The sequence below is a fragment of the Chiloscyllium punctatum genome, chromosome 32, assembly GCF_047496795.1.
Source record: "Chiloscyllium punctatum isolate Juve2018m chromosome 32, sChiPun1.3, whole genome shotgun sequence".
Taxonomy (NCBI): domain Eukaryota; kingdom Metazoa; phylum Chordata; class Chondrichthyes; order Orectolobiformes; family Hemiscylliidae; genus Chiloscyllium; species Chiloscyllium punctatum.
This window is the reverse complement of record NC_092770.1, coordinates 19,231,230-19,247,646: the sequence shown is the minus strand read 5'-3', so window position 1 is coordinate 19,247,646 and position 16,417 is coordinate 19,231,230. Positions and strand designations below refer to the sequence as shown.

Sequence of the window (16,417 nt, the reverse complement as noted above, 5' to 3'; positions counted from 1 at the left end):
TAAGTAATTACAGTAACCAACACCCTCCTGAAGACTGTAATAGATTTCAGATTTCAGCTGTGACAAAACGTTCCTCATGCTCACAATAACTCTTTGCGTGAAAGGATTTATCCCCTTTTATTTACTTTAAGGGCTTATTTTAAGGTCACAGACTCATGGCTTTGATGTGCCTGCCAATGGGAACCATCTGGGCCAAGAATTTCGTCTCCAGGTTGGCAGTAAGTTTGTGGGAGTAAGCCTCATACAAGCTTGTGTTTCGACAGTGGCTCAGGAAAAGGTTTGAGGAAACTCTTGCCATTCATGTTTACATTATCCCCATCTGCTGGTCCCATCAGTAAGGGAGCCAAGGGTCATGGAGATAAAGCAGGAAGATGAGGTTGAGGATTATCAGATCCATGATCTCATTGAACAGTGGAGTATCTCAATGGGCTGAATGGCCTACTTCTAACCCTATGTCTTATGGTGTTATCTTTCGGCTGACATAAATACACCAAACAACCCATTACCTCTCTGCTTGTTCTTTGCAAGAACCCATTCCTCTGCTCTGTCACTGTAACCCTGTAAATTTCTCCTTTTCATGTCTATGTCTAATTCCTTACTTCAAGTTCAAACTGGAGTTTTCAGGCATGAAAGAATCTCAGCCACATTGCTCTCATCTCATTTATCATGACAGATTTATGAATCCTTCTCTTCTGTTCAGTACGAAGGAATAAAACACTACGTGTTACAACCTTTCCCTGGAATTCATCTTGATTTTGTTTTTCCTTCACTCATGGTTTGTGCTCATTGCTGGCCAGCCTAGCATTTATTGCCAATCCCGAACCACCTGTTGAGATGTTGCTTTTTAAAATCACTATAGTCCACTTGCTGCAGGTCAATACCATTAGGGTAGGAGTTCCAAGATTTTGACCCGTGATCATGAAGGAACAGCAACATTTTTCTACATCAGGATGATGAGTGCCTTAGAGAAGAACTTGCAGGTTGTGATGTTCCCATGTATCTGTTGCCCTTGTCCTACTATATGGTAGAGGTTGCTGGTTTGGAACATGCGGTCAAAAATCTTTGGTGAGTTGTTGCCATTTATTTTGCTGATAATGCAGACTGCTGCCACTCTGCATCAGTGGTGGACAGAGTGAACGTTCTTACTGTTATATGAGGTGCCAGTCAACTGGCCTGTTATGTCCCAGTTATTTTGAGCATCTGATAAGAGCTACGCCCATCCAGGCGAGTGGAGAGTATTCCATCACACTACGTTCAGGAGTCAGGAGGTGAGTTATTTGCTGCTAACCTCTTACCTGCTGTGGTAGCCACAATTCTTATAGGGCTGGTCTAGTTCAGTTTGTGGTCAATGATAACCCCCAGGATGTTGTTTGTGGGGCATTCAACAATAATGAAGCCATTGAATGCCAAGGAGAGATGGTTAGATTGTCTCTTGTCTGAGATGGTCATTACCTGGCGTTGTGAGGTGTGATTGACACTTGTGCAAGACATCAACATGACATTCCAAGTGAGCAAATTTTCTGCAGTCGTAACCACAAGTAAGAGCCATAGCAGTAGGGGAGGTTGCTATTCTTTGTTGTAATGTGCAAATCGTTGGCAGCCAATTAATGCATAGCAATTTCAAGTGACAGGAATGTGGGGATGACCAGACATTCGCTCTTAATGATGTTGGTTGTGTGATTAGTATTGCCCACACACCAGGGAAAACTTCCTGCTATGTTTGATTCGGCATTTCCGGAAGTTCCCTTATAAGGACCACTAGCTAATGTTGAAGTTTAATTGAAGGGTAATTATTAATTTGGTTGGGACATTGGCTGTGAGACAGGAGACAGCGAATGGGCAGGTACTGTCATTGCCAGAATGTGCCTGGTGGTCTAAGGATCACTGTATGGACCTCAACTGTGTTCCAATCTCTCTCTCCCTCCAGAGGTTGTGTGAGGTCTGCAAGCATCCTCTTATAAAATAAAAACTTATATTCAGCATCATTTCTCTTTGAAAAGGTAGGCTGACCTGCAACACATTGCTGTCTCACACAGTTCCCCACCCAGCCCTCCCAAATGTTTTTAGTCGTCCCTGAACCTCTTCCTAATGTTTGTAGTGGAGCTAAATTGAGGGAAAGTGATGGGGTCATGTTAATATTACAGAATTAATAACCGTGAGGTCTAGGTTAATCCTGTAGGTTGCAGGTTCAAATTGCATCCAAACAGCTAAGGGAGTTTAATTTCAACAAATAGCTACATTCAGTAAATGGCAACCAATCATTGATTGTATATGAAAGAAAAATCAGATTCACCATGTGCTTTAAGGAACAAAATCTGCTCTGGTTTCCAGAGGATTCCAGACCCATTGCAATGCCGGTGATTCTTAAATACCTCCTAAAATGATCTAGGGATGGTACACTTGCAAAATGCTGACTTTGTGAATTATTAACATGGATTTCGTTAATGGTGAAGAATGCTGTCACTCTCCATCTGTGATGGACAGGGTGAATGTTGACAGTGTCAGATGAGCTGCCAATCAAATGGGCTGCTTTAACAGAGGTGATTTCAAGCTTTTGAGATATCCAGATGGGATTTTACAACAATTGGCAATGATTATGTTAGACCGGCTTTTTTAGTTCTGGATTTTTTCATTGAATTCAAATCTCACTCTTTGCCATAGTGGGATTCAAGTCCATGTCCCCAGAACATTGATTGGGAGTTGTGGATTATTACTACAATGACATTAGCATCACACCATCATCTCCCTTGCATTGTTCAGCTTTCAGTCTAAGGAAAGAACTTACATTTATAAAACACCTTTCACGACCTCTGGGCATCTGAAAGCACAACTAGCTAGTGAAATTCTTTTGGAGTGTACTCACTTTTATAAATTGGTAGTACAGAACTTGAGAATTGCTGCAAAAAGATTAAAATTAAAACAAATATGAAAAAATTGAATTCAAGGGGCCCTGTTCATTGTATTCAGAAAGGACATATACATTCAACTGAACAAAGTAGGTAACAGTCAATTTTTGTTTGATTCTCAGGGCAATGACTTGTCCAATTTGAGTAAACCTGCTTGCTTTAAATTTAAATAAAACTTGGCAATTAATTGTCAGTCATCATCTAACTCGAGCATTCTCCACAGCAAGTCACAAGTGTAATGGAATACTTCATATCTGTCTCGATAAGTGCCACGCTAAGGGCACTTAGGAAACTTGATACCATTCAAGTCAAAGCATCTGCTTGACTTGGACCACATCCAAACACACCACTCCCTTCACCACTGATGGTTAATGACAGCAGGACATACTGTCTACAAAGATTCACTATCAAAAGAAAAATGCCTCTATCAATCAGAGACCACATGCCTACCAATTAGCACATCATTCTCATGCAGTACAAAACATTCTCTGTTACTTCGATATTTCTTGTGATTTATCTTGATATGTGCAAGATGCAAAACTTCCGTAAAATGTGTCTTGTTTTAAGCAATACTGTAGTGAATATGGTAATAATATGAAATACACCAGACAATCTGCTCACAGCATTGCGATAGCACCTAGATATTTATTTTAAGTAATGTTGCTTGGTTGATAAACATGGGGTGGGAAAAGGGGAAGCTCCTCCCCCATTCAGCAGAGTAACCCATTGGGATGTTTTGCATACAGATGGGGTGTCATCTTAATATTTAATCTGAACGTTGGCACCGCCGACAGCGCAGCATTCTCATGGTATTTCAGCAAGCTTTCGTGTTTCTGGAAAAATACAGCAGAACTTGTTCAGATGGGCTGAGGAGTGGCAGATGGAGGTGCTGCATTTTAGGAAAGCAAATCTTAGCAGGACTTACACATTTAATGGTAAGGTCCCAGGGAGTATTGCTGAGCAAAGAGACTCTTGGAGTGCAAGTTCATAGCTCCCTGAAAGTAGAGTCACAGGTAGAAAGGATAGTGAAGAAAGCTTTTGGTATGCTTTCTTTTATTGGTCAGAGTATTGAGTACCGGAAATGGGACGTCATGTTGCGGCTGTACAGCATATTGGTTAGCCCACTGTTGGAATATTGTGTGCAATTCCAGTCTCCTTCCAATCGGAAAGATGTTGTGAAACTTGAAAGGGTTCAGAAAAGATTTACAAAGATGTTGCCAGGATTGGAGGATTTGATCTATAGGGAGAGGTTGAATAGGCTGGGGCTGTTTTCCCTGGAGCGTCGGAGGCTGAGGGGTGACCTTATAGAGGTTTATAAAATCATGAGAGGCATGGATAGGATAAATAGACAAGGTATTTTCCCTACATCCAAAACTTGAGGGCATAGGTTTAGGGTGAGAGAGGAAAGATATGAGTCCTAAGGGGCAGCTTTTTCACACAGAGGGTGGTAAGTGTATGGAATGAGCTGCCAGAGGAAATGGTGGAGGCTGGTACAATTGCAACATTTAAAAGGCATCTGAACGGGTATATGAATAGGAAGGGTTTGGAGGGACTAGATTAGGTTAGGATATCTGGTCAGCATGGATGAGTTGGACCGAAGGGTCTGTTTCCGTGTTGTACATCTCTATGACTCTATGACTTTATTTGTGCTGAGCTTCTCCCAGCGATGGAACAGGAAGGGGACTCCATTCCAGCTTACTGTTTCTTACACAATTCCAATTGGAATTGAAAGTGCCATCATGTGCACAGGAAACACGTGATCACATGGCAAAGCAAGTGAAACCACTGTCAGCTGACCATGCCGTCTCTGTTGGTGGACTATAAAAGAAGCTCCTGATCAGACAGGAAGATCCTGCTTCACGGACACAACTTTCCTGACCAATTCCCTCTCACATAAGACTGGAGAGCACAAAGAGTATTTTTCACTTGTAAATTTGTCACATTACATTGGTTTCACTTTATTCATATGCATGTCATTGTTATTTGTTGAGACCAACACAGTCAAGGAGCTAAGGGCATGTTTCACTCATATTAATGGTTACAGGGAAGTTAGGGACATTTCCTTAACTAGAGAGGAAATATGTTGTGTTTTCGTGTCCAGTGTTCATTGAATGTTTAAGTTATTGTCCAGTGTTATACTCACTGCCCCCCCTGTGGGATATGGTGAAACATCAGCTGACCTTCCTTCTATGCATTTGAAGGACATTCTCACATAGCACTCCCAGAGTGGACATTGTGATGTTGTGAAACTCAATGCAGTGTATGGACTCTGTCAGCTAACACCTTGAGATGGACCGACATGTGGGCAGCACTGACACTGCCCTTTAGACTCCTAGCTTGACTGATTGTTCAGGGCGGGCAGGCGGAGATTGGCAGCTTGTGTGCAGGCTCTGGATCTGTAGGGCTGAGTCAGTGGTGGTGTTTAGGAGGGGGTTCAGGTAATGGAGAAGGGGAAGAGGAATCCAGGGGAGGGTGGAATGTGGGTTTGGAAGTGACAAGGGGCTGCCATCCCACTTTTTTGTCCTTCTGTTCAGAGGTCCGCATATGGCAAAGACTTTTGGAAAAAGAAGTCAATGCCAATCACCATGCGTGGACACTCAGACTGACTACACACTCCAGATGCAGTCTCACCACTGACCTATTTAATCTGGAGCATAACCTCACAACTTTTGTATTCAATTCCCTTTGGAATAAACTATAACATTGTCTTAGCTCTCCTGCATTCTAACCTATTGGGATTCATATATGAGGACACCCAGATCCCTCTGCTTCTCAGAGCTCTGCAATCTTTAACCATTTAGATAATTTTCTTGTTGTATTTTTCCTGCCAAAATGGACAATTTCATACTTTCCAACATTATACTCCATTTGTCCACTCATTTAACCCATCAATAAGTTTTCTAACCTCCTTATGCCACTTTCAACAGCTGACTTTCCTACCTTTCGTTCTGCCATCCAGAAAACTGGCAACCTGACCTTACGTTTCTTCATCAGAAGTTATTTATATAAATTGTAAATAGTTCGGATTCCAGTATTTGTTACAACTTGCCAATCTGAAAAAAGACACACTCACACCTCCTCTCTGCTTCCTGTTAGTTAGCCAATCTTCATTCCATGCCCATATGCTCCCCACTGCACCATGAGCTATTATTTTCCAAGATAACCTTTGATGGGCACCTTACCAAACACTTTCTGGAAATCTAAGCACAGCATACCCATTGGCTCCTCCTTCTTCCACAGTGCGTGTTACTTCCTCAAAGAATTCCAGCCAAGGATTAAACAGAACATGCTAAGATTTTTGGAGGGTTTCTTTTTGTTAATTTATTCATTTGTGGGATGTGGGTGTGACTGAATGGCCAGCATTTATTGCCCATCTCTAGTTGCCTTTGACAAGGTGGTGTGAGCATCCTGCTTGAACTGCTGCAGCCCACCTGCTGTGGGGATTAACCCACAACACCATTAGGGTGGGAATTCCAGGATTTTGACCCAGCGACAGTGAAGGAATGGCAATATATTTGCAAGTCAGCATGGTAAGTGGCTTAGAGGGGTACATGAAGGTGATGGTGTTCTCATATATCTGCTGCCCTTGTCTTTCTAGATGGGAGTGGTTGTGGGTTTGGAAGGCGCTGTCTGAGGTACTTCGAAAAATTTCTGCGAAGTGCATCTTATAGATAGTACATAGCTACTGAGCGTTGGTGGTAGAGGGAGTGGATGTTTGTGGATGTGGTGCCAATCAAGTGGGTTGCTTTGTCCCGGATGATGTCAAGCTTCTTGAGTGTTGTTGGGACTGCTCTCATCCAGGCAAGTGGGGAGTGTTCCATCACATTCCTGACTTGTAGATGGTGGACAGGTTATGGGGAGTCAGGTGGTGAGTTGCTCACCACAGTATTCCAAGAGTCTGACCTGCTTTCATAGTTATTATTTTTATGTGATGAATTTCTAGATTATGATAACCCCCAAGATGCTGATTCAGTGATGGTAACGCCATTGAATGTCAAGGTACAGTGGTTAGATTGTCTCCTATTGGTGATGATCATAGCTTGGCATTTGTGTGGCATGAATGTTACTTGCTGCTTATTAGCCCAAGCCTGGATATTGTCCAGATCTTGTTGCATTTGAACATGGATTGCTTCGGTATCTGAAGAGTCACAAATGGTGCTGAGCATTGTGCAATCATCAGTGAACATCCCCACTTCTGACATGATGATGGATGGAAGATCATTGATGATGCAGCTAAAGATGGTTGGACCTAGGACACTACCCTGGGGAACTCCTGCAGAGATGTCCTGGAGCTGAGACGACTGACCTCCAACAACCAAAACCATCTGTATGCGTCAAGAATGACTCTAACCAGTGGTTTGCTCCCAGATTCCCATTGATTCCAGTTTTGCTAGCACTCCTAGATACCACATTCTGTTGAATGCAGCCTTGATGTCAAGGGCTGTCCCTCTCCCCTCCCCTCTGGAATTCAGCTCTTTTGACCATGTTTGAACTAAGGCTGTAATGAGGCCAGGAGCTGAGTGGCCTTGGCTGAACCCAAACTGGGTGTCACTGAGCAGGTTATTGCTAAGCAGGTGCTGCTTGATAGCACTGTTGATGACCCCTTCCATCACTTTACTGATGACTGAGAGTAGCCTGATGGGGCGATAATTGGCTGGGTTGGATTTGTTCTGCCTTTTACGTTCAGGGCATACTTGGGCAATTTCCCACATAAACAGTGGCAATTTCCCACTGGTAAATACCAGTGTTGTAACTGGACTGGAACAGCTTGGCCAGGAGAGCAGCTTGGATAGAGAACTGGCTCAAAGGTAGAAGACAGAGGGTGGTGGTGGAGGGTTGTTTTTCAGACTGGAGGCCTGTGACCAGTGGAGTGCCACAAGGATCGGTGCGGGGCCCTTTACTTTTTGTCATTTACATAAATTATTTGGATGCGAGCATAAGAGGTACAGTTAGTAACTTTGCAGATGACACCAAAATTGGAGGTGTAGTGAAGAGCGAAGAGAGTTACCTCAGATTACAACAGGATCTGGACCAGATGGGCCAATGGGCTGAGAAGTGGCAGATGGAGTTTAATTCAGATTATTGTGAGGTCCTGCATTTTGGGAAAGCAAATCTTAGCAGGACTTATACACTTAATGGAAACGTCCTAGGGAGTGTTACTGAACAAAGAGACCTTGGAGTGCAGATTCATAGCTCCTTGAAAGTGGAGTCGCAGGTAGATAGGATAGTGAAGAAGTATGCTTTCCTTTATTGGTCAGAGTATTGAGTACAGGAATTGGGAGGTCATGTTGCGGCTGTATAGGACATTGGTTAGGCCACTGTTGGAATATTGCATGCAATTCTGGTCTCCTTCCTATCGGAAAGATGTTGTGAAACTTGAAAGCATTCAGAAAAGATTTACAAGGATGTTGCCAGGGTTGGAGGATTTGAGCTAAAGGGAGAGGCTGAACAGGCTGGGGCTGTTTTCTCTGGACCATCGAAGGCTGAGGGGTGACCTTATAGAGGTTTACAAAATTATGAGGGGCATGGATAGGATAAATAGACAAAGTCTTTTCCCTGGGATCAGGTAATCCAGAACTAGAGGACATAGGTTTTGGGTGAGAGGGGAAAGATATAAAAGAGATCTAAGGGGCAACTCTTTCACGCAGAGGGTGGTACGTGTATGGAATGAGCTGCCAGAGGATGTGGTGGAGGCTGGTACAATTGCAACATTCAAGAGGCATTTGGATGGATATATGAATAGGAAGGGTTTGGAGGGTTATGGGCCAGGTGCTGGCAGGTGGGACTAGATTGGGTTGGGATATCTGGTCGGCGTGGACAGGTTGGACCGAAGGGTCTGTTTCCATGCTGTACATCTCTATGACTCTAAGTCTTCTGTACAATTGCAGGAATGTTGTCAGAGCCCATTGCCTTTGCACTATCCAGTCCATCCGACCATATCTCCATATCATGTGGAGTGGATCAATTGACTGAAGAATGGTCTGTGTCATGGTGGGCAGAACTGAATGAGGTTTATGTGATTGCTGACACTCCAAATGCCCTCTTTGCTCTGTGTAAGATAGCCCATATCATGTTTCTGAAAAGGGCAGATGAATTCTCCCAAGTGCCCTGGCCTGTGTTTGTTCCTAGTTCAACATCACAGTGGAGAAAATGCTCTGGTTAGGTTTACCTTGTGGGATCTTGCTGGCTGTGTGCCAATGGGCTGCTGCATTTCCTAAGAGCATTGCAAAGTAGGGGTGGCTAATATTTCATTTAAATGCTGATATTTCATAGTGAGGCTCTTTGGGACGCCCGGAGGTGTTGGAAGGCGCTATGTCAATGCACGTGGTTTCATTATACAGTCGCCTTCCGTTAAGGAGTGATAGCGGAACCAACCCCGAGGCAGATTCAAAGTCCAACAGGCCGGAATAAATCATTAGGTTACAAACTGCCTCGGACACTGCGTGCTACCGAGAAGAGATCAGGAGCCTGAGTGTGTGTGTGTATGGGATTGGAATGAGACTGTGTAAACAGTCGGACAGACAAATCTCCGGCGGAGCTGATATCTCTCCGTTGATCTCTCAATCCTGAAAGTCCAGTTTTTTTTTGTTTAACCTGAGTATCCTCGGTGTATGTACTCTGTCTGTCTTTGCTACCAGTTCACTTTAAGCAGGCGTGTCTGCTCATTCTGGCAAAGGAAACTGAGTGGAATTTCTCTCTTGATAAACACAGAGACAGAAAAAGAGAATAAGCTCGAATCTTGCAATTTGCAGGAACGGGTGCCCCGGACAATATGAACTGGCACTGTCGGACTTAAATTAACAGTATATAATTGTGGAGAAGCGAGAAATCATCGAAATTCCTTATGAAGGAGGCAAATGTGAGTAAATTAAGGTACTGGGCTGGAGAAATGATTCGTTTACAAGTTGGAGACATGAGGGTATATGTATCATGGGAGTATGGGGGCAGAGGGAGAGAGATTTCTGAGTTGCGCTGGGTACCAATCTCCACGTGTGTGGTTAGTTCAGGTGAGTTTATGACTGAGCAGAAATGCTTTATATTTAAAAGTCTGATTTTAATCCACACTGAACAGGTCTCTCTCTCTCTCTCTCTCATACTCACTAAATCTCCTAAACTGGTTAAACACAGAGTTACAATTTCTGAGTAAAGTTAAACGTTACTGTTGTTTTGCCCCGGCACGTTCAGCAGGCGATAACGTGGCTTTAACCTCCTAGGGTTAACATAACAGAACTGATGATTTCTTTAAGACTTTCAATTCAGGGGCAACTCGTTTATGCAGAGGTTGGATTCATTCAAAAGAAAGTAAACATCGGTGCAGAGTAAGTGATTTGGAAAGTTGTGGAACTGAAACTAAGCAATATTTAATCCCGGACGTTTTAGCTGTGAATCTGTGATATTGCTTACCACCAAATTCGGGATTTGTGCAGAAGTTTTCACGAATTTTTAAAAACCATTTTATTATAACCTGTGGTAGACTTCAAGGTTGTCCCATTTTGCAATACTGGTCAAATGAACCACATTCCAAGAATAGCATGTTTTTTAAAAAAATTGTACCCTTTAACAAAGAGAAACATCCCGAGGTTTCTCACAGGATGCATTATTGTAAAGGAGCCAGAGACAGGCATCAGGAAAAGGGAGACAACATTTAATCAAAGTAGGTTTTCAGGTACATCTTAAAGGTTAGGGAGGAATGGTGGGGGGAGGTGGGTGTGTGGGTGGAGGTGTAAGAGAGAAAGAGATATGACAGAGAGAAAGTAAAGGGGGAGAGATTCAGAGTTTAGTGTCCAGGGTAGCTGGAGGCACAGCCTTCAGTGGGGGATGTGACGAAAATCCTGGCGGTGCCCATAGAAGCCAGAACTGAACAGAATTGAGATCTGAGAGTTGCGCAGGGCTATAGGAGGTTATAGAGAAAGGGAGGGGTTGAGGCCAGGAAGGGATTTGCATCTGAAAAAGTCAAGATTCACATCCAGGAGCTGGTGGACAAGAGGCCATGAGGAGAGTTAGCATACGGAGGTGTGGCACAATTAAATCAGAAGATCCATGTTGCCGTAACGTGCGCTTTATCTGCAAGTTGTAGTCTGGAGCTATGAGTAGTGATGGTAAAGGTTGCAATTTTTTTCCCAAGATGTGACTGAAGAGCACTCTCTCCCACCCTTAGTCTGTGTTGGAATGATTTACATGTTCATTCACAACTGTTTTGACTGCATTATATAAACACTTCCCTTGGACATCAAATCATGGAGTTGGACCCAGAGATTCTGGCTCAGAGGTGGAAATGCTAGCCACTGCGCCATATGAACTTGGTTTCCCATACAGCTATTGCAATAAATTAGCTGATGTAATCTATCATTGTGTATCATTGGTAGCAGTGGAGGAAGTGGGAGGCCATGGATGCTGTTTAACTGTTTATTTGGCCTGCCCTTTTAAGGCAACTCCTCTGACTAAGGATCTTGAAGTCATTGCAGCTGCTTTATAAATTTATGCATCAGCTACAGCTCAGTTAGGAGCCTCTCGAATCAAGTTCTACTCCAGGTCTTGAGCGTGAAGATATCAAAGCTGAAACTCCAGTCCTGTGCTGAGGGAGTACTGCACTATTGAAGGCCTTGTTTGTTTGGATGAGAAAGTCAACTGCTTTCTCTGGTGGATTTGAAAAGACCCCTTGGCTCTATGTTTAGAACAGAGCTGGGGAACTCTCCTTGGTGACCAGTTTATTTGGTCGCTATCACGGTGCTGTTTGTAGGACCATGCTGAGTACAAATTAGCCTCTGTAGTTCTTGCATTATAACTATACTTCAAAAATACTGCACTGGTTGTAATGCAGTTTAAACTGCCCAGTTATTGCAAAAAGCATGATAAAAGTGGAATCTATCCTCTATGCTGAGATAAATGACGATTGATAACTCTTACTTTACAACATTTATATAAAATGGTGTTTTACCAAAGAAATACTGTGGTCCAAAGCTTGGCAGATACAAGTTAGACATAATCACACATTCTGATCACTATTAGCAATGGCTGAAGCAGGGATCTGTAACTCAATCGCTCTTGCACCATTCCTTACTCTGCACAGTAGTTTTTATAAGTCACAGTTCAAATGGAAAATGCCTTTAAACATTTCTCGCCTGGTAGAGCAGTCAAGTGATTTGATTCAAAGCATTGCTTTATTATGAGATAAAGATCAAGCTCTTTCTACATTGTTTAACCTGGGGTAGCAGGACTGTTCTGACTGATAAGGGACCATTTGTAGAGTTGTCTGCCATACAACAAGCAGGGGGATTAAAATAATCAGGAGAGGGAACTGCTCCTTGTTGTTAAGATTTAATTTGCCAAAAAGCAGTTTTCTTTTTGGGTGTGTCATTGACACCTCAGGGATAGCTGGGACTCCAAAGCAGACTCACTGACCCAGAGGAAAGGACACTGCCTATGCACCAAAAGAGTCTATGTCTCAATTTGCGAGGCAGAGTCAGTTGCCTTGAAATTTGGGGAACAGACTTCTGGAATTGCTTGTCTCTTAGACATCGCAATTCAGGACATGCAGGTGGAGTAAAGCTCCTTCGAAAAGGATGAGACGAGTTATCTCCACTAGCCCAGCCTCCCATCCTTTTTAAATGCACCTTTGTGTTGTCTGCAACTTCATGGATTATGGTTCAGTATCTCAGACAGAAGGTTAAAGCCTCAAGTCCCATTCTTTAATCATACATAGGATGTGGGTGTCACAGGCTGGGCCAGCATTTGCCTATCTCTTGCCTCTTATAACATGCTTATTAAAACCTATCTCTTTGACTAAGTGTTGTTCACCTGGGCCCTATACCTCCTTAAATGGCTTGATGACAAAATTTGTTTAAGGCGCCTCCTTTAAAGTGCAGCGGGAATTTATTACAATGTTAAACACACAATATAATTGACTAACATTTTTAAAATGTTTCTCATCGATACTGAATGCCATATTGTTCAGATTTACCAGTCCAAAGGAATTTATTGCCTTCACTTCCTGAGAATGTTTTATCAGTGAATAGAGCAGTCCAGCATGAATGATGGGGAAGATAAAGGTGATATACTAGATCCACCACAGGGCATGCGACGAATGTAAAGCAAGATGCATATCAAATATAAAATCTGGAAGCTGGTCCAAAAAAACTCATTGTCATCAGTGGACCAAGCTGCAAGAAGTTTTCTTTGTCATTGACCTACTTAGTAATTCAGCTCATATGACTGCCATTTTTATAAATGACATATAAAGTTAGCATCAATCACTCAGAAAACCAATTGCTTGCCTCAGGCATTCGTGGACAAGAAACCCAACATGCCTACTGGCTCGGGTCTAAGCTATCATTGAGTGCCATTGTTAGTTCTTACAATGGCTCTGAAGGTTCTGATTACTCATCTCTACTTTCAGAGAAATTACAAATGAGTAAGAAATGCCAACATTGCTGGCACACTTCCCAAGAATACACAAAAAAATTTGGACTATGGCGTTTCAGGAAGGCAGCTCACCACCACCTCCTCAAGGGCACCTAGGGACGGGCAATGAATGCTGGCCAGCCAGTGACACCCACATCACACAAGAGCATTAAAAAAAAACTCCTTGTCTTAAAAACAAAAGAGTGAAAGTGACCCTTTTGAAGAACAACACAATTGAATGGCACAGGAAGGGTTAATGCTGGGAGCTACTTGAGACTGTACCCAAGATTTACTAATCTGAGACAGAAAGGAGGAGAAAGTGAGGACTGCAGATGCTGGAGATCAGAGCTTAAAAATGCTGCCTGACCTACTGCGCTTTTCCAGCAACACATTTTTAAGCTCTAATCTGAGACAGAAGTCAGGATCCATCTTTGCCTTTAACACCATATGACCTACCCCCGCTGCTGTATCTTAAATTCTTGAACACACCTTCAAATTAAATTGCTTATCCTTTTCCAGCAAAGCCAGCTCCAAGTTAGGGTGGTGTGTGATCAAGAGGAGACTTGCAGTTGGTGGTGTCTCCAAATATCTACTTTGCCTCTGTAACTCTAAGTTGAGGGTTTGGAAGGTGATGTTGGAGGAATCTTGGCCGGTTGCAGCAGTGCATTTTGTGGATGGTACACACCGCTGCTGCTGAGCATCAGTGGTGGAGGTGGTGCCAATGAAGTGGGGTCAGCTTTGCCCTGGATGGTGTCAAGCATCTTGAGTGTAGTTGGAGCTGCACCCATTCAGGCAAGTGGGAAGTATTCCATCACAATCCTGACTTGTGCCTTGTAGATGGCAGGCAGGCTTTGGGGGATACAGAAGCTGAGTTATTCGCTGTAGCATTCCCACCCCCTGAGAATTTAATCTGGGACATTAAATGCTCCCTCCATGACAAGAGCTTTCATCTCACCTCCTGAAGTTCAGCTCTTCTGTCCATGTTTGGATCAAGGCTGTAAATGAGGTATAATGATGGGCCAACTGATCTCACTGTATTGTAAGTTTCACTGATTTCATACAACATGTATTTTAAAACTTTTTAATCTAAACAAAATAAGCTTAAAGTATTTATGTTAGCTTCCAAAAGGTGTAATTCAGCAAGTGAGCATGTTCCGTGATGGTCAGGTGCTCAATGATATTGTCAGCATTCGCGGAGGAAATTCCTTTCTTGTGAGGTTACTCCCTAGTGGCCCTACAATGATGAACTGGAGTGCAAAAGGTTGCAGAAATGGCAGGAGACCAACAGTGTTCCTGGTAGTGCAGTTCAGGCTGACCTGTTCCCCTATTGTTTATTGCACTTGAAGTGGAACATGATTTAAAAGAGATGGAACTGTGTGAAATGTTAATGGAATCACGAAACATAGGAGAAGGAGTAGGCCTTTCAGCCCCTCAAGCCCGCCCCTCCATTCTAGACCATGGCTGATCATCTCTGTCAGTGCCTGTTTCCATGCTATCCCCGTTTGCCCTTAATGTAATTGGAATGTAGAAATGTATCAATCTCTGTCTTGAAGATGCATAATGACTAAGCATTAACAGCTCTCTGGATAAGGAAATACAAAGATTCACTGTCTTCTGAATGAAAAAAAAACTCCCCATCTCAGTCTAACTGGCTTGCCCCTTATTCTAAGACTGCATTCCTTGGTACTAGATGTGATCCACCCAATCAGGGGAAAGATCCTTTCTGCATCTGCCATTCTGACAATCCCTTTAAGTATTTTGAAGGTTTCAGTGAGATCATCCTTCATTCTTCAAAACACTAGGGAACAAAGCCCCAAGTTTTCTTAATTGTGGCACATCCAGTTGTCAATGGCAGTGGACAGTTAAACACCTGAGAGTGGCAAGGGTGTAGTGTGGCCAGGGGATTTCAATCTCCATCTACAAGAACACTCACAGCAACACTCTCTCTGGCTGAGCTGGCCAAGTCCTGAAGGATGTAGCTGTTAGACTGGAGGTGAAAGTACAGATGAGAGGGTAATATGTGCTTCTTGTCGTCACCAATCCACCTGGTGCAATGCACCTGCCCATGACTGTACCAGTAAGAGTGACCACCTCTGTCCTGTTTTTACATTGAGGATGCCCACTGTTGTGTTGTGTGGCACTATCCCTGTGTCAAATGGGATAGACTTACAACAGATCCAGCGACTCAAGGATGGGCATCCACAAGGGCCATCAGCAGCAGCTGAACCATATTTAAGTACAGTCTGTAATCTCATGGCATATCGTATAGCAGATACAAGCCAATTCCCCTCCAAACCACTCAACGCTCTGACTTGGAAATATGTCATCATTCCTTCACTTTGCTTGGTAAAAATCCTGAATTCCCTCCCTAATAGCAATGTGGGTCAAGCTACAGGACATGGACTGAAATAGTTCAAGAAGGCAGCTCAAGACCAAATTTCTCAAGAGCAACTAGGCACAGGCAATAAATGCCATGAGTGAATAAAATCCAATGTCCTCCACTCCGTCATTACCAAGGAACTAGGATATCAACCTTGGTTCCATGCAGAGGGGCTTCTCAGGAGATGCACCAAGTATATCTAAAAATAAGGTGAACCAACAACACGGGACTACTTGCATGCCAAATAGCATAACCAGTAAGTGATGGACAGGATTAAGTCATCCCAGAACTAAAAGAATTGTTTTAAGCTCTGTAGTGATTGCAGATCCAGTTTTCAGTGGTGGTGTACAATTAAACAACTCTCAAATTTTCTCCACCAGTATTCCCACCCTCAATGAAGGGGGGTCCCATTGCATCAATACAAAGGACAAGAGAAATATCTTTAGCCAGAGAGGAAAATCAATCTTGGTCTCTTCTGAGGTCCCAAGCATCACAACAGTCAGCCTTCAGCCAATTTGATTTACTGAACATATTATCAAGAAACAGATACAGTTTTAGGATGCTGCAAAGGTGATGGGCTCTGACAATATTCTTGTAGCAATTTTGCTATAGTCTGTGTCACACCCTTAGCCAAGCTGTTATCAGTATAGCTACAACACTGGCAACAGCTCAACAGTTTGGAAAATTGCCCAGGTATGTAATATTTACAAAAGGCTCAGGATAAATTCAA

General features: G+C 43.1%; 1 protein-coding gene across 2 annotated transcripts in view; it reads left to right on the top strand.

Annotated features, from left to right (window-relative positions):
- Window positions 1–16,417, top strand: part of kitlga (kit ligand a) — a 184,754-nt gene that overhangs the window by 15,339 nt on the left and 152,998 nt on the right. The window contains exon 1 of one of the 2 annotated variants that reach the window (XM_072551821.1): window positions 9,210–9,765. The exons of the other annotated variant lie outside the window; for it this stretch is intronic. Within the exon in view, the coding sequence (XP_072407922.1) occupies window positions 9,751–9,765 (15 nt within the window). The 5' untranslated portion in view covers window positions 9,210–9,750. Of the gene's footprint in view, window positions 1–9,209; window positions 9,766–16,417 lie in introns of those variants that run through there. 2 annotated transcript variants of the gene reach the window in all.